This window comes from Somniosus microcephalus, chromosome 3, assembly GCF_052327205.1.
Source record: "Somniosus microcephalus isolate GS21.2 chromosome 3, FLI_Smic_1.0, whole genome shotgun sequence".
In the NCBI taxonomy this organism is placed as follows: Eukaryota; Metazoa; Chordata; class Chondrichthyes; order Squaliformes; family Somniosidae; genus Somniosus; species Somniosus microcephalus.
This window is the reverse complement of record NC_140989.1, coordinates 22,804,281-22,828,259: the sequence shown is the minus strand read 5'-3', so window position 1 is coordinate 22,828,259 and position 23,979 is coordinate 22,804,281. Positions and strand designations below refer to the sequence as shown.

Below are 23,979 nucleotides of genomic sequence, written 5' to 3'. Positions count from 1 at the left end.
GGACTCTCCGACCATCGGGAACATCCTTCCTGCATCTAGTCTGTCCGGACCAGTCAGAATTTTATAAGTTTCAATGAGATCCCCTCTCATTCTTCTAAACTCCAGCGAGTATAAGCCCAATCGACCCAATCTCTCCTCATACGTCATTCCTGCCATCCCAGGTATCAGCCTGGTGAATCTTCGCTGAACTCCTTCCATGGCAAGAACATCCTTCCTCAGATAAGGCGACCAAAACTGCACACAGTACTCAAGGTGCGCGGTCCCTTTAAATTTGCAGCGCGGCAACAGCAGCAGGTGAGCGGTGCGCGCGGACCCCCCCCACCCCCACCCACCAGGTGCGGCCGCGCACATAACAGCATAAGAAATAGCAGCAGGAGTCGGCCATTCGGCCCCTCGAGCCTGCTCCGCCATTCAATCAGATCATGGCTGATCATCTGCCTCAACTCCACTTTCCCGCCCCATCCCCACCTTAGGGGGAACATTGCTGAGAAGTATTTGATAAGCTCAGTCTATTATGTCACCTCCTAACCCACCCTCAACCAGATTGAGGGGTGATTTAATTGAAGTGTTTATAACTATAACAGGATTTGACAGGGTCCATAGAGAGAAACTATTTCCTCTGGTGGGGGGAGTCCAGAACAAGGGGGAATAATCTTAAAATTAGAGCCGGGCCGTTCAGGGGTGATGTCAGTAAACATTTCTTCACAGAAAGAGTGATGGAAATCTGGAACTCTCCCCCAAAAGACTGTGAATGCTAGGGGTCAATTGGAGCTTTCAAGACTGAGATCCATAGATTTTTGTTAGGTACGGATAATAAGGGCTATGGAACCAAGGTGCGTAAATGGAGTTGCCGTGATTTCATTGAATGGTGGAACAGGCCCGAGGGGCTGAATGGCCTCCTCCTGTTCCTAATGTTACTACATTAATGCTACGTTACTATTCCTGACTATTGAGTGGTGATGGGGGTTTGTGTCTGCACAGGTTTAGCCGGGATTGGTTGACCAAGACTATCCCGGTAGCCCAGCTGGACTTCACCACGGTTCTGCCGCGATTCCTGTCGCTTTACGTCTTCTCGTTCCTGAGTCCCAGAGAGCTGTGCTCAGCTTCCCGAGTCAGCTGGCACTGGAGGTTCCTGACTGAGCAGGTCGGCCGTTCCACCTCCACATTTTCGGGAAGTACCGCGTTCCCGTGGAACTTAGTGCGCGCGCACGCGTGAGGTCGTTGTTTGTAAATGATTATTAACGTGAGAGATTTCTTGGTGCCAGTCCCCAGCCCTGCTGTTGTCAGGTACAACACGTTGACCCTTCGTACCCTTGATTTCGTACTCCCTTCACCATCTTGACAATGCGGTACCCGTGGATCCTGGTGGGTGACAACTCTTTTTGTTGAAGAGGATGGAAGGAACCGTACAACATTATGAACCATTGGAGGTTTTTTTTTAAATTCATTTTTATGGGATGTGGGCGTCGCTGGCAAGGCCAGCATTTATTGCCCATTCCTAGTTACCCTTGAGAAGGTGGTGGTGAGCTGCCTTCTTGAACCGCTGCAGTCCGTGTGGTGAATGTACTCCCACAGTGCTGTTAGGGAGGGAGTTCCAGGATTTTGACCCAACGACGATGAAGGAACGGCGATATATTTCCAAGTCAGGATGGTGTGTGACTTGGAGGGGAACTTGGAGGCGGTGGTGTTCCCATGCGCCTGCTGCCCTTGTCCTTCTAGGTGGTAGAGGTCGCGGGTTTAGGAGGTGCTGCTGAAGAAGCCTTGGAAGCCTTGGTGAGTTGCTGCAGTGCATCTTGTAGATGGTACACACTGCAGCCACGGTGCGCCGGTGGTGGAGGGAGTGAATGTTTAAGGTGGTGGATGGGGTGCCAATCAAGCGGGCTGCTTTGTCCTGGATGGTGTTGAGCTTCTTGAGTGTTGTTGGAGCTGCACTCATCCAGGCAACTGGAGAGTATTCCATCACACTCCTGACTTGTGCCTTGTAGATGGTGGAAAGGCTTTGGGGAGTCAGGAGGTGAGACACTCGCCGCAGAATACCCAGCCTCTGACCTGCTCTTGTTGTCACAGTGTTTATGTGGTGAAGAAGGGGGCCCTTCGGCCCATTGTATCTGCTCCTGCTGTTTACTAGAGCAATCCCAAGGTAATACCACCGCTCTCTGATGCTACAGAAAAAGAGAGAGGGAGAGAGAGACAGCTTTAGTCAACATCCCGCAGCCAGGGGGGCCCAGAGAGAGACACACACATGGGGCATTGAATCTTTTGGTGGTGGGGGGGGGGGGGGGGGAGGCCACAGGTGAAATGGAGATGGTCTGCTAATGGCTCCTCGGCTGTGCTTGGGAGTACCATCGCATTAGTTGCATTGTCCTCATTCACAAAGAGACCTTGCAATGGGAGACTTGGGATAATTACAATCAGGTTTCTCTCTCAACCTAATCTCTCCCTGATCCAACTTTGAAAATGAACAATGTAGATCTTTTGGGCTTGAATGATGAAAGTGTCCAGAGGCTGCACATGGATAGAGAAACTTCAGTCCTCACCTGACATTTCCCCCCCTCCCAAACCTCCGCTTCCTTCTCCCACAAAAAGTAAAACACTTTGAACGCTTCACAGGTACGATGGGCCGAATGGCCTCCTTCTGTGCTGTATCATTCTGCGATCCGAGGTGAGAGATTTCACTGTTGGGGGGGCGGAAATAGAAGTTTTAGATGAAACCTTTGTGAGATGGTGCAGTCCCTTTCAAACATTAATTATACATTAAACTATCATCACAGCCCAAAGGACATCAACACAACATTCATGAGCCGCAAGGAAAACTAAAGAATAGACCAATTATTATTAGCACAGGGTAGCAACCATGTGGCGCTAACTCCTGGAGTTGATGCCCGTTTTGCTGAATCCGGCAGTACCCAGAGTTGTGCCTTAGTCTTGTACATGACTATCTCAGCCATGCCCGCACAAGGGGACATTGATCAGGGGGCCGGGCATCTGCTCGCAAAGGGATTGAGAGATCTGAGGGAGAGCCACACTGTACCACTTGTTTCAAAATGCCATTCATGGGGAACTGTGAGCATCTTCTTGCCTGGGTAAGAATGGGTTTGGAGGTCGTAGGGCCAGCGATAGATGATCATACACTGTATACATTATTATGGCCCCCAATCATGTTCTAATCCTAGAAGTGTCATCTGTGGGATGCAACGCACTCTGTCTCTCATACACATAGGTACTGTCTCTCTCTCTCTCTCTCTCTCTCTCTCCTTCGTGCACTCTCTCCGTCTCACACTCTCTCCATCTGAAAACACACAGTCTCTCACACTCTCTCCTTCTAATTCTTGTTTAACAATCTCTCTCTTGCCCTGCTCTCTACCTCCCACTTTCACACTCTACCTCTTCCTGGCTCTCACTTTCAATCTCACCTTCTCACTCTTTCGCTCTCCCTCTCATTCACCCTTTACCTCTTTCCCACTCATTTTCGCTCTCTCCTGATCAGTCTCACTCTCTTTCTTCCCCACACTCTCACTTTCACACTTTCCCTCTTCCCCGTCTTACTTTCACACTCTCCCTCTCCCATACACTCTCACTTTAACACTCTTTATCTTCCTCACTCTCTGTCTTCCTCTCTTCTCCAATCTCACTTTCACACTTCCTCTTTTTACACTCACTTTCACACACTATCCCTTTTCTCCCCACTCTCACTCTCCCTCTCTTTCACATACTTTCACACTCCCTCTCTTCCCCAAACTCTTTTCCACTCTCTCTCTTCTCCAATCTCTCACACTCTTTCTCTTTCTTTCTCTAATCCTGTGATTCTGATAACACATAAGCCAGTCATCATCAGAATCAATTGTTTGAACTGCCCAAGCTATGAATTATCATACTTTACCCATTTCGGTTAAAAAATGTAGGTCGTGGTGTGTGGTAACATTGTCAAAGTGTTTTGCGAAGATTTCCAATAAAACCATAAATCTAAAGGGCCATGTAACCTTGCAGGAGACATCTCTGCGATGCTGCCAGTCATCTATCCCCCGTAGGGGCGATTTCATGATCTAGCACTCCCGGTGGGAAACGTGGGGTCAAAGGTAATGTGGGTTGGAGAGAGCCCCAATTCTCTCGACTGTACTCCCATTGACCCTGTCACCCCCACTGGGGACCCTGACTCCACATTGGCAAAGCGGGAATTGCAGATTCTTAACTTACATTTACTCTGTCAATGAGCCATGCTAAACGTGAGTCAATGCAAGCATCTCGTTGCTTCTCGACAGGACTGCCTGTGGATGCCCAAATGTGTGAAGCGTGGCTGGTTTCTGCCCTACACGCCACCAGACCACGAATACGGGGCGTGGAAACGACACTACATTGCTTGTGCCTGCAGCCTGGACTACCTCACGCCGATGGAGGCAGCCAATATCTACCGGATCCTCGAAGAGCCCAAGGAGGTCGCAGAGGAGAGGGAGGACAGGTGGAACGAAAGGTTGCTACGGAGACTGATCCAGGATAGTCTAGCGCGACAGAAGAGTGAGCATAATTGGAGTACATTGTCAATTTCTTCCCTCAATTGGCCCCTCTGATTTTCTCCCTGCCCCTTCTAAAATGTCAGCTGTGGCTCAGTTGGGTAGCACGCTTGTCTTTGAGTCAGAAAGTTGTAGGTTCAAGTCCCACTCCAGCGACTTGAATACAAAAATCTAGGCTGACGCTCCAGTGCAGTATTGAGGGAGTGCTGCACTGGGGAATGTTAGATCCATGGTTCAGTGGATAAATAATTACACGGATGCTGTACATAAACAAACAACAGGTCTTTACTGGAGGAGGGTCATCTTTAGACTGGGGTACAGAGGCATGCGCACAGCTTATATACCGGTGTGGTTACTGCCACTACTACAGTATACAGGAGCTGTAAAAAGTAGTTCTGACTTAAAGCACATACACTACAATTCCTCCCTTTTAGATTAATAATACCCCCTTAATATTCAGATAACAATTACATTTTTACATGTACATTTAATAACAAAAGTCCATTTATAGATTCAGTCTTTGGGGCGGCTTCCTGACCCTTTCGGGATAGCACCTTTCCGGAGGTTCTTGTTCTTGGTGCAGAGGCGATTCTGACCCCTTTTCATCGGGTAGTTCATCGGGTTCCACTGCTACTGGGTCTGAAGTAGATGCTACCAGTATGTCGGGTTCATCCCCAGGTACTCGAGACATGGGGTTGACGCCTTCCTGTGACGCTAAGATCTGATCGACGTGGCGTCTCACAATGTTCTCCCCGACATCCACTGTGTACATTAATGGCCCCTGCCTTGTACATATCGTTCCGGGTTGCCACTTCTCTGTTCGATAGTCACGGGCCAAGACTGGTTGCCCTACATTGAAGCTCCTTGTCGGCTTCTCATTGATGTGCTGGAATTGTTTGTCCTCAACATTTCTTCGCACATTTGGTCTGAGCAAGTCCAGACGAGATCTCAACCTTCGGTTAAAGAACATCATGGCTGGGGTCTGGTTGGTAACTGCATGTGTCGCGTTTCGGTAGGCTAATAAGAAATTGTCCATCTTATGCTGTAGTGGAATTTCCTCGTCGCACATGGCCTTTATCGCCTTCTTAAAGGTTTGTCCGAACCTCTCAGCCAATCCATTGGTGGCTGGATGATACGGGGCAGATGTGTAATGCCTTACCCCATTCCTTTTCATGAATTTTTGGAACTCGTCGGACACAAACTGTGGTCCATTATCAGAGCAGATCTGCTCTGGCAAACCGTTTCTGGCAAATATGGTCCGTAGGACTGCAATCGTTTTCTCTGTAGTGGTTGAAGACATCTTTATCACCTCAGGCCACTTTGAATGAGCATCCACTGCTATTAAGAACATTGAGTCCATGAATGGACCAGCGAAATCAATGTGCACCCGTTGCCATGGAGAGGAGGGCCACTCCCATGGGTGTAGAGGGGCATGTGGTGGTGCATTTTGGACCTTCTGGCATCCTAAGCAGCCCTTAGTTAGGTCTTCGATTTGTTGATCGATTCCTGGCCACCACACATAAGCCCTAGCAAGGCTTTTCATTTTCACTCCCCCCAGATGACCTTCATGTAGCTCCTTTAGCACTCTCTCCCTTAACTTGGGTGGAATCACCACTCTGGATCCACACATCACTGTCCCCTGGCATACTGACAGCTGTTCTCTTCTGGATGAGAATGCTGGCAACAGTGAGTCACCATGTGTTGGCCATCCCCTCACCGTCAATTCATATACCCGTGACAGCGTCGGATCATTGCGGGTCTCCTCTATATCCGCGTTTGTTACTGGCAATCGTTCAATTATCGACGAATAAAATGTCTCGATAGGGTCCACTGCTGGTGCTTCCTCCACTGTAGGCAGTGGCAGGCGCGATAGACTATCAGCGTTCCCATGCTGTTTCGTGCCTTTATATTCTATTTCATATTGATTCGGCCCTAGAAACAGGGACCATCTTTGTAACCGCTGTGCAGTCATTACTGGCACGCCCTTAGGATTAAAGATGGAGACAAGTGGTTGGTGGTCAGTCAGCAAGGTGAACTTCTGCCCATGCAGATAATGGTTGAATTTTTTTACTCCCCGTACTAGGCTGAGGGCCTCCCTGTCAATCTGGGCGTAGTTGCGCTCGGCTGAGGTTAGTGACCGAGACGCAAAGGCCACTGGCCTCTCCAATCCGTCTGGGAATTTGTGCGACAGCACCGCTCCAATGCCGTAGGGTGATGCATCACATGCCAAACGAATTGGTAGTGCTGGGTTGAAATGGGCCAACACCTCTTTTGATGTGATCAATTCTTTACACTTCTGGAAAGCTCGTCTACGTTCGTCATCCCACTTCCATGGTACCCCTGTTTGCAGTAGGGTGTTCAGCGGGTGTAGTACCATAGACAAATTTGGTAAGAACTTGTGGTAATAGTTTACCAGCCCGAGGAACGACCTCAGTTGTGACACATTTTCCGGTGCTGGAGCCTTGACTACTGCCTCAATCTTGTCAGGGGACTTATGTAACCCCTCTTCATCGATGACGTGGCCGCAATACGAGATCTGTTTCTGGAAAAACTCGCACTTGTGGCGATTAGCTTGTAGCCCATATTCCTTTAATCTGGCGAGCACCTTCTCCAAGTTAGCGAGGTGATCACTGTCATTTTCGCCCGTGACCAAGATGTCGTCCAAATAACACTGGGTCCCTGGAATCCCTTGCAGGACCTGATCCATCGCCCTTTGCCAGATAGCCGGAGCCGAGGCTACTCCAAACACCAGCCGGTTGTATTGATAGAGACCTTTATGGGCGTTGATCGTAAGGTAATGTTTTGAAGCTTCTTCTACCTCCATTTGCAAGTACGCCTGGGCTCGATCAATTTTGGTGAAGCGTTTACCACCAGATAGCGAGGTGAAAATATCCCCAATTCGTGGAAGCGGATATTGCACCGTGTGAAGGACTGGGTTCACTGTCACCTTAAAATCCCCACAAATGCGGACCTTCTTTGGTTCCCCAGGCGTATTACTCAACGACCTCTTCATTACAGGGACGACGGGTGTAGCCCACTCGCTCCAGTCCACTTTGGACAGTACTCCTGAACGTTCCAACCCTTCCAGCTCTGCTTCAACCGCTGGTCTGATCGCATAAGGCACTGGTCTGGCCTTCAGAAACTTTGGGCTTGCATTATCCTCTATTTTAATTGTTGCTGTTATTCCTTTTAGTGTTCCTAGTCCCTCCTGGAACACTTCTTGTGCATCAGTTAGCATTTTTGACAGTCGTCCAGGTGTGACGTCATCATCCTTTTTGGCCTCCACGTTCAGTGCCTGTATGGAATGCCAATCTAAATGTATCTTCCGGATCCACTCACGTCCTAGCAGTGGTGGTCCTCCATTTGGCAATACATATATATCCATTTGAGGTATTTCCTGACCTTTATATGTCACTTTCACCCTTATTTTTCCTTTGGGGTAGACTTTTTGCCCCGTATACGTCTTCAAGACAATCTCTGTAGCTTTCAAGGGTATGTGTGAAAATAGCCGCTTGTAGTCTCTTTGATTTATGACTGTTAGAGCTGACCCTGTGTCCAATTCCATTTCCACTTGGACTCCGTCTATCTTGAGTGTAACCCAGATAGTCTGGTGATCCTCTATTTCGGTTACATTATGTAGTTTCAGACAACCCAGCTCCTTGCTTCCGGAGTCTGTGTCACTTTCCTGTTCGTCTGAACCACTGTCCATCACCTGGTGTACCTTTTTGTACTTCTCCTGTGGAGATTTCTTACTGTTGGTTTTCTTCCCAGACCTGCAGACTCTTGCTATGTGTCCTGCTTTCCCACACTGTCTGCACACTTGGTCCTTGAACCAACAATCTTTCTGGTCATGTGTTGTTCTGCCGCAGTGATAGCACTTCCCTGTTCCATAGGTCATTTCGTTGGTGCCGTATTAGAAACATAGAAACATAGAGATAGGAACAGGAGTAGGCCATTCGGCCCTTCGAGCCTGCTCCGCCATTCAATGAGATCATGGCTGATCTTCGTCTGAGATCATAGCTGATCTTACCAGTTCAGTACCCCGTCCCCGCCTTTTCTCCGTAACCCTTAATCCCCTTAGCCTTCAGAAATATATCCAATTCTCTCTTGAAAATATTTATTGAATTAGCCTTCACAGCCCTCTGTGGCAGGGAATTCCACAGGCTCACCACTCTTTGAGTGAAAAAATTCTTCCTCATCTCTGTTTTAAATGATTTGCCCGCTATTTTTAGACTGTGGCCCCTGGTTCTGTGCTCCCCGGCCATTGGAAACATTCTCTCTGAATTCAGCCTGTCCAGGCCTGCCATAATTTTATATGTTTCGATGAGATCCCCTCTCAATCTTCTAAACTCCAGTGAGTACAAGCCCAAACTATTTAATCTCTCTTCGTAGGTCATTCCCGCCATTCCAGGTATCAGCCTGGTGAATCGCCGTTGCACTCTTTCCATGGCAAGAACATCCTTCCGCAGATGGGGCGACCAAAACTGTACACAATACTCCAGATGCGGTCTCACCAGCACCTTGTACAGCTGTAGTAAGGCATCCCTATTCCTATACTCGAACCCCCTTGATATGAAGGCCAACATACCATTTGCCTTCTTAATCGCCTGTTGCACCTGCATGCTCTGGTATTCTTGCGGTCTCTGTTGTATCTCTACAGCGCCCCTTGCAGCTGCTTCGTGTGATACTGCCATATTGAAAGCTTTGTCCAGCGTAAGGTCCTTTTCTGATAGAAGCCGTTTCTGGGTTCCTTCACTTTGTAGCCCACACACAAACTTGTCCCTTAACGTGTCTGCTAGTCCCGCTCCAAACTGGCAGTATTTCGATAGCTTGCGCAGTTCCGTTAGGTACTCAGCATTGCTTTCATCTTTGTGTTGGTTCCTTTTATGGAACTTAAATCGTTCTGCTATCAGCAGCGGTGTGGGGCTTAAGTGGTCCTGTAGGATTTCTACTATGCTTCCAAAATCCTTGTTTACCGGCTTCTCTGGGGTTATTAGATTTCGCAGTAACCCATAAGTTTTTGCACCCATGGAATTTAACAGAACCAGTGCTTTATTAGCATCTGGCACTTCATTCGCCCTGCAGTACACCTCAATACGTTCCACATATGTCGCCCAATCTTCGACTTCATTGTCGAACGTAGAGATACTGCCACTCTTCGGCATCCTTGGTTGTGCGTTAACTATCCCCAATGGCGCCTCCCGCGCTTCCCCTTCTTCTCCGCTGGCACAAAATGGCGTCTCCCGCGCTTTCCTTCCTTCCCGCGCTCGCCCGTCTTCTCCGCTGCGGCTTCGCAAAATGGCGTCTCCCGCGCTCTTCCTTCTTCGCGGCTCGATGGCGCCTCCCGCGCTCTCCCTGCTTCTCCGCGGCTCAATGGCGCCTCCCGTGCTCTCCCTGCTTCTCCGCGGCTCAATGGCGTCTCCCCTTGCTTCGCCCCGTGGACCCTAATCAGCCTGTGATCCCTGGCTGTGCTCTGCGCGTTCTTCTCTTGATATTTGTCGACGCCGCTCAGTCTAGAACCCGGCTGTTTCTTACCCTCTCTCTCTCCGGTTTGCAGTATTTTTCCTCGACGCCGCTCGGTGATCAATCCCCGGCTACGCCCTGCTCTCTTCACCCTCTTTCTTACCCCGTCGACGCTGCCCGGCTCTCTCTCTCTGCCGTCGGTCGGCTCCAGCCGCCGCTGCTCAGGAAGGGTCTGCTCTGGACCTGTCGTCGGTCTCTTACTGCTCGTTGTGGCTGGGGAACCAAGCCCGGCTCTCCACAGCCTCCCCAGTGAAGTTGGATCTCTGCCTGACTGCTGGGCGGTTGCTCGCGGTCGACGCCCATGTTCCTGGACTCGACTATTTTTTTCTTTTTTTTTATGTTGCAGGTAGATTCGCATCAACACTCGTCGCCACTGTTAGATCCGCGGTTCAGTGGATAAATAATTACACGGATGCTGTACATAAACAAACAACAGGTCTTTACTGGAGGAGGGTCATCTCTAGACTGGGGTACAGAGGCATGCGCACAGCTATATATACCGGTGTGGTTACTGCCGGTACTACAGTATACAGGAGCTGTAAAAAGTAGTTCTGACTTAAAGCACATACACTACAGGGAAGGTGCTGTTTTTCGGATGAGACGTTAAACTGAGGCTCCGTCTGCTCTCTATTAATGTAAAAGATCCCAAGGCACCATTTTGAAGAAGAGCCGGGGGAGTTCTCCCCGGTGTCCTGGCCAATATTTATCCCTCAATCAACATCACTAAACACAGATTATCTGGTCATTGTCACATTGCTGTTTGTGGGAGCTTGCTGTGTGCAATTTTGGCTGCTGTGTTTCCTACAATACAACAGTGACCACACTTCAAAAAGTACCTGATTGGCGGTAAAGCGCTTTGGGACGTCCGGTGGTTGTGAAAGGCGCTATAGAAATGCACGTCTTTTTTTAAAAGGTGGTGAATCATGTTGGGTTTCAGTTGCTCCTGGACCTCACTCAAGAGGCCTTCTTCATGTATGAGCTTAGACAGTGGGGGTGATTCTGACGAAGGGTAAAATGGGCGATATCGGATCAGTCCGCCCGCCCGTACGTCACTCCCGATTGAAGACAATGGAAATAAAAATGGGGAGAGATGTGTAACGGGCGACTGATTCGATAGTGCCCATTTTACCCTGTCGCCCAAAGTCAAAATTACCCCCTGTGTGTGCTGGCAAGCTATTCCGCCATGGTGGCCATCACAGCCTCGGGCGAATTGCTCTCATGGATTTCCAGCAAGGGTTCAGTGGGGTAGCGATCAGTAGCCGGAACCCCGATGGACTTTATTGCTCCTCTCCGGGCTTACTGCCACTCCGGAAAGCTCAGCAGAGAATGGGCCTGAACTTGGGATCTCAGGCCGGGCGGGCAAGTTTGCTACAACTGGTCTCAATGTCCCCGGGCTAAGAGAAGGGGAAGAAGCAACATTCTCCTGATCGTTGCGCTGGGGACATGTTCGAGCTTGGCTCTGATACCTCCCGTGGCCAACCAGCTCTCTGTGAGCCATTGCGAAATGTTCTATGTGCATTTCTGCTGCAGCAACTACCCAGATTAACGCCTGCAGTACAGATACATCTCCTATATTGCAAAATATACCCCATGGATTATTTTAAACGTTTGCAGTTTGTCTTATGATTTGTGGTGTCACCCTGACCAATGTTCCCTGTAAGCTGCACTTTGTTCAGCTTGGCCTGTTTCTTTTAATGTGCGGTCCCTTTAAATTTCTGCGCCTGTGCGGTATTTACAGTGTAAAAGCCGGTGAGCGGCCCCGCGCGGGATCTTGCTGATGACAGCGCGCAGCTCAGCAGGATCATTGACCCTGACCCTCTTGAGTACGTTATCTGTAACCTCCTCCAGCCCTACAACCCTCCCAGAGCTCTTGCATGTTGGATGCGGTAGCATAATGGTTCTGTCACTGGGCTAGTAATCTTGAGGGCCTAAACTAATGATCCAGAGACTTGAGTTCAAATCCCACCACGGCAGCTGGGGAATTTAAATTCAGTTAATTAACTAAATCTGGAATAAAAAGCTAGTATCAGTAATGGTGGCCATGAAACTATCAGATTGTTGTAAAATGTCCTTTAGGGAAGGAAATCTGCCATCTTTACCTGGTCTGGCCTATATATGACTCCTAGACCCACAGCAATGTGGTTGACTCTTAACTGCCCTTTGAAATGGCCCAGCAAAACACTCAGTTGTATAAGGTGGCTCACTACCTCCTTCTCTAGGGCAATTAAGGATGGGCAATAAATGCCAGAAAAAATAAAAATTCTTCCAATTCTGGCCTCTTGCACAACTCCCCACTTTTTTCACCCCACCACTGGCGGCCGTGCCTTCAGCTACCAAGCTCTGGAATTCCCTCGCTGCCCCTCTCTCCTCCTGTAAGACGCTGCTTAAAACCTGCCTCTTTGCCCAAGCTTTTGGTCATCTTATGTGGCTCGGTGTCAGATTTATGTCTGAGTACGTTCCTGCGAACCGCGGGGCGTTTTACTACGTTAAGGGTGCTATATAAATATAAGTTGTTGTTGTTGTTACAACACTTTATACCTCATTGCTTCTCATCCGTTAATCTTTCAGAGGAATTACTGAGGTCACGACCCCCTTGGCTGAGTGGGAAATGGAATGCTCGCCAGCGCAATGCAAGGCCACACGTCAGCACGTCCCAGACAGGCCTGGAGCAGACCAGAATGAGCAGCGCATTACCGCGACTAACGGTAACACCTGGGAACTTTAGAAAGGGCGAATCCATTATCCAGATGCCCTCTTTAAGGGGGCAGTCTCAGCGTGCGGTTCCACCTTTAAATAGAGGAGTTTTACCATCAAGAAACTTACTTTAAAGAGGGGAGGGAGGCCCTGAAATTGGACCAGTAAATTGCACAGTTCATATCGAGTATGGTGGTGTCGTGGTCACGTTACTGGAATGGTCATCCAGAGGCCGAGGCTAATCATCCAGGGAACGCGAGTTCAAATCCCACCGTGGGCCGTTTGAGAATTCAGATAAAAATAAAATCTGGAAATAAAAAGCTGGTCTCGGTGAACGTGACCATGAAGCTGTCGGATTGTCGTACAAACCCAACTGGTTCACTAGCGTCCTTTAGGGAAGGGAACCCACACATGTACACGTTCATGCCCGCGCACGCCTACCAATACACGGGCGTACACTTCCCAGCAGTGGTACGTCAATCGCAATATGTACATAGAAACATAGAAGATAGGAGCAGGAGTAGGCCATTCGGCCCCTTGAGCCTGCTCTGCCATTTAATGAGATCATGGCTGATCATCCAAATTCAGTACCCTGTCCCTGCTTTCTCCCCATATCCCTTGATCCCTTTAGCCTTAAGAAATATATCTAACTCCTTCTTGAATATATTTAATGAATTGGCCTCTACTGCCTTCTGTGGTAGAGAATTCCACAGGTTCACCACTCTCTGGGTGAAGAAATTCCTCCTCATCTCAGTCCTAAATGGCTTACCCTTTATCCTTAGACTGTGACCCCTGGTTCTGGACTCCCGGCCATCGGGAACATCCTTCCTGCATCTAATCTGTCTAGTCCTGTTAGAATTTTATAAGTTTCAATGAGATCCCCTCTCATTCTTCTAAACTCTAGCAAATATAAGCCTAATCGACCCAATCTCTCCTCATACGTCATTCCTGCCATCCCAGGTATCAATCTGGTGAATCTTCGCTGCACTTTCTCCATGGTAAGAACATCCTTCCTCAGATAAGGTGAACAAAACTGCACACAATACTCAAGGTGTGGTCTCACCAAGGCCCTGTACAACTGCAGCAAGACACCCTTCTTCCTGTACTCGAATCCTCTCGCTATGAAGGCCAACATACCATTTGCCTTCTTAACTGCCTGCTGCACCTGCATGCTTACCTTCAGTGACTGGTGCACAAGGACACCCAGGTCTCGTTGCACTTCCCCTTTTCCCAATCTATTGCCGTTCAGATAATAATCTGTCTTCCTGTTTTTGCCACCGAAGTGGATAACCTCACATTTATCCACATTATACTGCATCTGCCCAATCACCCAACCTGTCCAAATCATACTGAAGTTTCTCGGCATCCTCCTCACAGCACACACGCCCACACACGTACACGGCCTACATGTGAGCCATTGTTGAACTTACAGAAACGTTTTCCTACGTTGATTTATTCCAGGATATAAACGCCCAGTCAGTTGTAACCCTCTCCCAGCTCCTGAGCAAAGAGAGCAAGTCTTCGGCCTTGTGTAACCCAGCACTGGAGAAGCAGCGAGTGCTGGGATCACTGAGAGTGCTGTGCACCAGGTCAGTAACGGAGCGCTGAGAATATCGGAATTAGGAGCAGGAGTCGGCCATACGGCCCCTCGAGCCTGCTCCGCCATTCAGTAAGATCATGTGCGACCCCAAATCCACTTTCCCGCCCGATCTCCGTATCTCTTGATTCCCCTAGAGTCCAGAAATCTATCGATCTCAGCCTTGAATATACTCAAAGACTCAGCATTCACAGCCCTCTGGGGCAGAGAATTCCAAAGGTTCACAACCCTCTGAATGAAGAAATTCCTCCTCATCTCAGTCATAAATGGCCGACCCCTTATCCTGAGACTGTGCCCCCTAGTTCTAGACTCTCCAGCCAGGGGGAAACATCCTCTCAGCATCTACCCTGTCAATCCCCCTCAGAATCTTATATGCTTCATTGCGATCCCCTCTCATTCTTCTAAACTCCAGAGAGTATAGGCCCAATCTACTCAATCTCTCCTCATAGGACAACCCTCTCATCTAGCGAACCTTCATTACATCGCCTCTAAGGCAAGTATATCCTTCCTCAGATAAGGAGAGCAAAACTGTGCACAGTAGACCAAAACTGAGGAGATTGAGGTCAATAATCATGTACTCTCTGGGCTGTGTTGTGCCCCATTAAGAGACTGGCAGCGTCACTATGGGTGTAGGCTGTAAGGGTGTGCGCCCTCTATGTTACTGTACTGCCTCCCACACTTGTGTGACGATATCAACAAAAAGAGGTGCTGGCCTCCCCTTGAGGAACCAAGAACCACCTTAGGAGGTTGGTGGGACCGGGAAAACTCACCTAGGAACTAAAGTTCCAATAAAAAAGCTAAGCTGGAGAATTAAAAAGATAAGGAAAAAAAAAGTGAATTTGGAAATCTCAAAGTGTTCAGTGCCCTGATCCCAGTGCTAAAGCTTCATCCCTTTTACTTACCTGATTGGTTGACTTTTTTTAATTGAGGGACCCACTTCAAGTCTTTATCTTCAAAGGTCAGATTGACTTTCTAATGCTGAAGTGGATAAAACCTCAACTTGGGGCAGCACCGAGCTATACCAGCCACCAGGTCCCAGGTTCAATTCCCCACCTCTGCTGAATTATCTGATTTTATAGGAAAGTAGGAACTTTGGAACAGGAGGAGGCCATTCAGACACTTGAGCCTGTTCTGCCATTCAGTTAGATCATGGCCGATCTGTATTTTAACTCCACCTACCCACCTTGGTTCTGTATCCCTTAATACCCTCGTCTAGCAAAAATCTATCAGTCTCAGTTTTGAAATTTTCAATTGACCCCCGGCCTCAACAGCCTTTTGAGGGAGAGAGTTCCAGATTTTCACTACCCTTTGTGTGAAGAAGTGCTTCCTGACATCACCCCTGAACGGCCTGGCTCTAATTTTAAGGTTATGCCCCCTTGTTCTGGACTCCCCCCCCCCCCACCAGAGGAAATAGTTTCTCTCTATCAACCCTATCAACTCCTTTAATCATCTTAAACACCTCAATTAGCTCACCCCTGAATCTTCTAGGGAATACAAGCCTAGTCTATGCAACTGGTCCTCATAATTTAACCCTTTGAGCCCCGGTATCACTCCGGTGTATCTGCGCTGCACCCCTTCCTGAGGTGTTTGCGTGGGTTTCCTCCAGGTGCTCCGGTTTCCTCCCACAGTCCAAAGATGTGCGGGTTAGGTTGATTGGCTATGATAAAAAAAATTGACCCTTAGTGTTAGGGGGATTAAATACGTGGGTTTACGGGGATAGGGTGGGATATGTGTTGGTGTAGGGGTTACGGGGATCGGGCGGGATATGTGTCGGTGCAGGCTCGATGGGCCGAAATGGCCTCTATCTGCACTGTGGGGTTTCTGTGATTCTGTGATTGATTCTGTGCGGGGCCCAGAACTGAATGCAGTGACTCCCAGGTACCGTACAGGAACCTGTTGTAAAGACAAATGTTTCTCTATCAATTGCAGGAAGAACCTCACTGGGGGTGGGTCCTACCCCACATTACCTCACCGCGAGGCTGCACGGCCAGCGAATGGTATCTCTGACCAACCGCGTGTGGTCCTCATATCATCCAGGATTGCAGCGTGGGAGGTAGGGTTACAGTTTTGCCTGAATTACTCTGAAATGCTGGGAGTGGTGAGGGGGGGGCGGGAGGTGGGGGGTGACGTAATAAAACTCACTACGCACTTGGTTTGAGCGTAAAGCAAGGCTTTAATCAACTTGTTTCAGAACATGGAGGTCTAGTTGTACTTCACTAGTTCCTTGTCTTACAAAATGTCCCTGGAAAGCTGGGCCCACACCCGAGTATTTATACTCCTTGGACGGCGCCACCAGCTGGCCGTCCAGCGTTATTTCATAAGTAGTTTCTTGATGATGAGATTTATAACAGGGGGTTTGTTGGTGAATGGAGATACAAGGATATCTGCTGATGGGTTTTTGAATGTAGTTCATTGTTCCTGAGGTCTTGGTTGGAGGGCAGAGGGTGGGGAGGGTGATGGGCAAGGCAGAGTCAGGACCTCGGCCAATCCCAAAGAGCTGATATCTGGAAAAAGAACTTGCATTTCTATAGCGCCTTTTACAACCTCAGGACATCCCAAAGCGCTTTACAGCTAATGAAGTACTTTTGAAGTGTGGTCACTGTTGTAATGTTGGAAATGTGGCAGCCAATTTGTGCACAGCAAGCTCCCACAAACAGCAGCTACTCTGTTTTTTATTGATATTAACTCCCCTGCTCTTCTTCAAAATAGTTCCACGGGATCTTTTACGCCCAGCTGAGAGAGCAGACGGGGCTTCGATTTATCATCTCATCCAAAAGACGGCACCTCCAACAGTGCAGCACTCCCTCAGCACTGCACTGGAGTATCAGCCTAGATTTTTGTGCTCAAGTCTCTGGAGTGAGCGGGACTTGAACGCATGACCTTCCGACTCGGAGGGTGCTACCCACTGAGCCACGGCTGACACCTAGAAAACCTGTCTCCTCCCACTCACTGAGCTCTGAGTGGCCAAGCTGCCAACCATCACCCAACCCTCTCCACTCATGTATAAAGATCAAATATCTACTTTTATAACTTCCCATTTCAGCTTTGAGCAGGCAGATAGAATGTTTCTTTAACAACTTGTCCGAAAGAAGGCACCTCCGGCAGTGCTGTGCTCCCTCAGTACTGCATTGGAGTGTCATCTTTTTGCTGAAGTCTCTGGTGTGGGACTTGCACCCACGACCTTCTGACTCAGAGGAGAGGGGTCCGATTAAAAAAAAAAAAAAATCAGGGGGTGTTTGAGCACCCTGAACATTCCCACTCCCCTGCCCACACCGCTGCTGGGAAATGCATTTACCGATGGCGCAGTTTGGGGAGGGAGGGAGCTATTCTCATGTGAAGGAGATTTGAGACTTCTGAGTATTGTGTGCAGTTTTGGTCGCCTTATCTGAGAAAGGATGTTCTTGCCATGGAGGGAGTGCAGCGAAGATTCACCAGGCTGATACCTGGGATGGCAGGAATGACGTATGAGGAGAGATTGGGTCGATTGGGCTTATACTCGCTGGAGTTTAGAAGAATGAGAGGGGATCTCATTGAAACTTATAAAATTCTAACAGGACTAGACAGACTAGATGCGGGAAGGATGTTCCCGATGGCGGGGGAGTCCAGAACCAGGGGTCACAGCCTAAGGATAAGGGGTAAGCGATTTAGGACAGAGATGAGGAGGAATTTCTTCACCCAGAGAGTGGTGAACCTGTGGAATTCTCTACCACAGAAGGCAGTTGAGGCCAATTCATTAAATATATTCAAGAAGGAGTTGGATATATTTCTTAAGGCTAAAGGGATCAAGGGATATGGGGAGAAAGCAGGGACAGGGTACTGAATTTGGATGATCAGCCATGATCTCATTGAATGGTGGAGCAGGCTCGAGGGGCCGAATGGCCTACTCCTGCTCCTATCTTCTATGTTTCTATGTTTCTTCTTCCTACAGATGGTCCTGGACTGTGTGAAGGTTGGCGTGATCCCCGTGGTATATGAGCACAGCGGTACGACTCTGGACAGCCTCCTGTACCGTCTGGAGAACGTTCTGCGAGGCCGGAGAGCGAGGAGCATCGGGATAGTCGCTGAGGGTGACCCGAGTGAGGTGGACTTGGTTCAAGGCAAGTGGTATGGGCGGCTGCTTGGGTGCTAAGACACGAATGGCCGAACTAGGTCTAAGCTCGGGATGATATCGCCACCTAGAGAGAGATGACCTGTTAAAATTGGTCCTGTGCGGGGACAGTGACCTCCGTGAGGCTCCCTCCCACTTGTGAACCTTCTGGGCTGGTTGATTGGCGATCCGATCATCATTCAGCGCAAAGGCTGACACCAAAAGTTGACTTTGCATGGGCGGCTGGCTAGGGGGTTGCCAAACCTTCCAGGATTGCCCTGGAGTCTCCAGGAATGAAAGATTAATCTCCAGGTCTCTGCTGTGAGCAACTCCCGGGAGAAAAATCACAGGGGCATTAAAACAAAAAATTCATTTTCTTTGAGCGCAGTCGTCTTTAGATATTAGATATAAAAAATGTTGGCGATTGGGGGAATAAAAGTCTGTTTGTCTGGGTGGGGAGGGAGGTCATGTGATGTAACATCCAGGAATACACCCAGCCAGAGTTGGCAACCCTACGGCTGGTCATAATCTAGCAATGGATTATTTGCCCTGGATCTACGATGCCGTCAGTTGCCTGAACTGCAGACCGCTTACACCACCGCCACAACTTGCATTTATATAGTGCCTTTAAGCACACAAGAATTAGGAGCAGGAGTCGGCCATACAGCCCCTCGAGCCTGCTCCGCCATTCAATAAGATCATGGCTGATCATCGACCTCATCTCCACTTTTCCACCCGATCCCCATATCCCTTGATTCCCTTAGTATCCAAAAACTAACATAGTAAAACGTCCCAAGGCGCTTCACAGGAGCGATTATCAAACAAAATTTAACACTGACGTAATAAAGACTCACTACGCACTTGGTTGAACATAAAGCAAGGCTTTAATCGACTTGTAACAAAACATGGAGGTCTAGTTAGTAGTCACTAGCTTCCTGTTTCCAGATTGTCTCTGGTCAAGTTGGGCCCATGCCCGAGTATTTATACTCCTCGGACAGCGCCCTCAGCTGGCCATCCAGTAGTACTTCCTGAGTTACTTCTTGTAGAAGTTGCGATTTATGACAGACACCGAGCCACATAAGGAGATATTAGGCCAGGTGACCAAAAGCTTGCTCGAAGAGGTAGGTTTGAAGGAGCGTCTTAAAGGAGGAAAGAGAGGGAGAGAGTTTTAGGGAGGGAATTCCAGAGCTTCGGGCCCAGGCAGCCGAAGGCACGGCCGCCAATGGTGGAGCGATTAAAATCGGGGATGCGCAAGAGGCCAGAATTGGAGAAGTGCACAGATCTAAACTAAAGAGCCCACCTAGTGAAGGGCTAACTGGTGCCAACTGAACCTTTACAGAGTAAACGTGCGCAAATCAGCCCTTTGTAGAAAACCCGCTGAGTTTTGTGGTTTGTCGCTGCAGCGAGGAGGGCGACTCGATTCAGAGTTCCCCAATGCCGAATCCTGGGATACGTTCCTGGGGTGCTATTGAAGGTCCGAGTCTCCACACACACACAGAGACTGGCAGAACAGCAGGACTCTCGTGCCAGCTGCCACCTCTGCCCACCCAGCAGGGTTGTGGAACCTTCCTGCTCTGCCTGGCTCAGTTCCACCCGAGGTAGGAGCCTCGAGCGAACGCACCACAATCGGAGCAGCTCTCCCGCTGCTTAACCTGGCCCGCCTGGTTCCTTTTGTTGAAAGATGGGGGGGGGGGGGTTCATTGCTGTCCAATCGCAACCTGATTCTGTTTGAAATTAGGAGCAGGAGGAGGCCATTCAGCCCCTCCAGCCCGTTCGGCCATTCAATGAGATCGCGGCTGATCTGCACCTCAACCCCATTTGCCCGCTGACGTACGAAAATTACTAGGCACTTGGTCTAAGCGTTAAACAAAGCTTTAATCAACTGTTTTACAACATGGAGGTCTAGTTGTGTCCTTCACTGGTTCCTGTTAAGAATGTCCTGCGCAAGCTGGGCCCGTGCCCGAGTATTTATACTCTCCCTGGACAACGCCACCCGCAGGCCGCTCAGTATTATTTCATAAGTCTTTCTTTCATGAATGACTGATTCATGACACACGCCTTTCGCTCCTTTTCCCTTGATACTCTTATCCAACAAAAGTCGATCAATCTTGGAAAATTTCCATTGACCCAACATCCACAGCCTCTTGGGGGAGCGAGTCCCCGATTTCCATTCCGAAGCGAGCCTGTGTTTGCAGACTAAAGGGTTCTGTCACCTCAGATCATCTGCAGCAAGGCTGCAATCATTGGGTTGAGGAAAGGGTTCCGCAAAAGCAACTGTGTGTTTGCTCAGTCCCCTCCATAGCTACAAGGGTGCAACCTTTAAGATAATAAATTGTGAGCAGAAAATAGTTAAACCCCTAACCCCTAAAATGACTAATCTCGCCCCTTTTTGTTCCCTTGTTCCAGGCTGTAAAATCAGTTCAAAGAATCTTCCGGAGGACAAGATCAGAGGATTCTGGGAGAATCTGGGCGGCTGCGTCCTGCCGCAGGAAGATGGCGGCCACGTCGATATCTTTGTCCCGTTGGCCGCATCCGGTTAGTTTTCAGTGTCTTCAAGAGCTTAGGACGAAGAGGTGCCAAACTATTGCTGCAGTCATCCGGTCGGGAGCAGTCCCAACTGGTCTGGGCCGGGATATTAACACATAGAAACACAGAAAAATCGGAGCAGGAGTCGGCCATTCGGCCCTTCGAGCCTGAACCAGATAATATGTGTTTTAAAGATATTGGGCGGGGGATAAATACTGGCCAGGACACCGGGGAGAACTCCCCTGCTCTTCTTTGAAATAGTGCCGTGGGATCTTTTACTTCCTGAGAGGGCAGACAGGGGCCTCGGTTTAACGTCTCACCCGAAAGACGACACCTCCCACAGTGCGGCGCTCCCTCAGCACTGCACTGGGAGTGTCAGCCTGGATTCCGTACTCTGGAGTGGGACTCGAACCCACAACCTTCTGACTCGCCGAGCCACACGCGTTAGTAAGTGGACCAGAGATGAATTTTCATCAGTAGCAATGGGTTTACAATTCCGTAGTGCGCAGAGGAAATCTTTCTCCACAATCAGTTCAGGTGGAAAAAGTCCCTTTGGCCCAGTTAGTTCCAATATACCAACCCTGCCATGTCACCGTTACAGCACCCCAACTGGTTCCTGAACAAGTCCAGTGCCCTGACCTCCCCTCCCTGAAGGTGTTGACCCCTCACCGAAATTAGTTAGACAATGCGGAGATGTCTGGTGGTGTAAGTTAGCAGGGAATGCCATCGATTCATAGGAATGAACGGGCTACTAATGTTGTCCAATTTCTGAATATTTAGCCACGTGCACTAATTTTAGTAGAAACCGTCTCACACACACTTACTCACACAACACAGGTAAATGTACTTAACGACCTTCTCCCACCATTCAGTAACCATGGAAATAAAGCAGTCACAACGATCGAAAAGCACGTGGACACTCCGCTTTTGGTCTTACCGTTTTACCAACACATTCACAAGAGGGTTAAAGTTCACATGCGTGCGCTATGCGGAGGAGCATTCAAATCACACGCCCAACGACAGTGTCGATTTTATTTAATAATCAGAAATCACACATGGATTCCCAAATAACCACATCTGGATCACTGATAATCAACATCTGGATTCCCAATTCTCCACAACATTAAACTAGACCCATTTCCGGAGAGAAGAAAGATTGAGGGAAGTGGTAAGAAAGTAGAGAGGTGGAGTTCATATCTACCAGAGAGAGAGGGAGAGAGAGAGGCTTGTTGGGCCTAATGCCCCCTTCTTAAAAGTTCTGAACATCCCTTATTTTACTTCTGACTTTAACCCGTCTTTTCTCTGTGGCCAGAGGCAGGAATGGAACTCCTGGCCCAGCTCTCTGCGCTGACTGCTCTGTGCTACAGCGCACCTGCCGGGATAGTGACGGGCTCCTACCAGCACAGTGAGTACTTTGCATCTCCGTTAAACCCGCGCAACTGGTGTATTTGTTCCGCTTGGTTCCCAAAGTGCAGTGTAGCAACCTGGGCAGGGCCGCTGAACTGATCAATCCCAAAACAAACCAGCAGCTCGAAGCTTCGCCCACTAGGGGCCGCTCCTGCTCCCGCCTCCCCCCAAAGTTTGGCCTTCCTCCGCCTGCGGTATGACCGCCAGCAGCTTTGAGTTCCACTTTGTCCTTCCCAGAATGCACTGGACGTTACCGCAATCCCGCCAAGTTCCTGTCTGATGCATTCTGGGCAAAGCCACCCCTTCGCTAAACGCTTGCAAAGTCCGCGCTGGGACCGGCTCGATTGCAGCACTCTTTAGTTAGCCATGGATCGTCCGCTAGGACCCGTCCAATGTTCAGGCGAGAAAGTGGGCGGGACTCCACTACGCTGGATCTCCGCCCGTGTTGCACATCACGCACATTTCTGGCCGGGGGGGGGGGGGGAGTGGAGGGAGGTTTGTGAAACACTCGCCTCAAGCAGGTTAGGAAATTCCTTAATAACAACAGAAAATGCTGGAAAAACTCAGCAGGCCAGGCAACATCCGTGGACCGAGAAATAGAGTCAACGTTTCGGGTCGAAACCCTTCGTCAGGACTGGGAGAAAAGGCAGGAAATGAAACAAAAGGCAGTTTGGGGGCTGGGAAATGGGGGAGGGGATGAAAGAAGAGACATTAAGAGATATTCAAGGTGAGACGAGATGGTAATGTGACAGGTAAAGAAACAAACAATGGCTCTAGATGAAGTGTGAAATGCGCTGGCAGAGTGAGAGACAGCTGCCGTGTGGGAGAGAGAAAAAGGAAAAGGCACAAACCAAAAGTGTGGATAAAAAAATAAAAATGTAATCGGGGCCGAGGTTATGATCTGAAGTTGTTGAACTCGATATCGAGTCCGGAAGGAAATTCCTTAACATACTCAAATTAGGCTGGAAACAACTCCTAATTTTCATGCATCCAAGGATGCTCAATGGTATTTAAGCCCTCATCTAATGGAGTCCAGGGTTGCTAGGCAGGATTTACAAGGTCATCAGCAATATCTTTCCGAGCATTGTCAGGCCCACTTAGATTTTGAGACCTTTTTTTGGCGGCAGTTAGTTTGCTGCTTCCCCTATTCCCGACGGATCCATTGTTGCCAGCAATGGGTGTCCCAATGGGATTGCCCCTAACTTAGCTTACTGGAAGTGGAAGGTCAGCAGAGGGCACCAGGCAGGTCAGAATGCACCGCACCTGCTGGTACCCTCGCACCTCCATCTACAGGGAGAGGTGCACATACTTCACTGCGGCCTCGTACTGGGGCAGGTGGAGGCTCCGACCTGGAACACCAAACCTGTGGTTGCCTGAAGAACTATCCTGCTGGAAGATCCTGAGGAAATACCCAATCACCGTATGTCCCACTTTCAGTGGTACTGGATGAGCGAAGGCATGTCAGGGTGACCAACAGATTGAGCGGCCCCACCAAGGTGCTGCCGACCATACCTGCAAGCACCGTTGCACCGTAAATGGCCACAAGCACGGTGGGGGGGGGGTTGGGGGGAACTGTCTTCGTGGGGTCCAGGTCAGCAGAGCACCACGTACGTTTGCTTGATCTGCACCCCATCCAC

At 49.2% G+C, this 23,979-nt stretch overlaps 1 protein-coding gene across 5 annotated transcripts in view; it reads left to right on the top strand.

Annotated features, from left to right (window-relative positions):
• The window catches only part of ect2l (epithelial cell transforming 2 like), a 66,994-nt gene that overhangs the window by 10,833 nt on the left and 32,182 nt on the right, over positions 1-23,979 (top strand). For 3 of the 5 annotated variants that reach the window (XM_085979271.1, XM_085979270.1, XM_085979277.1), the window contains exons 3-10: positions 982-1,144; positions 4,260-4,512; positions 12,600-12,736; positions 14,187-14,314; positions 16,252-16,375; positions 18,251-18,419; positions 20,816-20,944; positions 22,248-22,340. In XM_085979271.1, the coding sequence (XP_085835397.1) occupies positions 982-1,144; positions 4,260-4,512; positions 12,600-12,736; positions 14,187-14,314; positions 16,252-16,375; positions 18,251-18,419; positions 20,816-20,944; positions 22,248-22,340 (1,196 nt within the window). The remainder of the gene's footprint in view (positions 1-981; positions 1,145-4,259; positions 4,513-12,599; positions 12,737-14,186; positions 14,315-16,251; positions 16,376-18,250; positions 18,420-20,815; positions 20,945-22,247; positions 22,341-23,979) is intronic. The other 2 variants (XM_085979283.1, XM_085979274.1) reach the window with 2 other exon arrangements.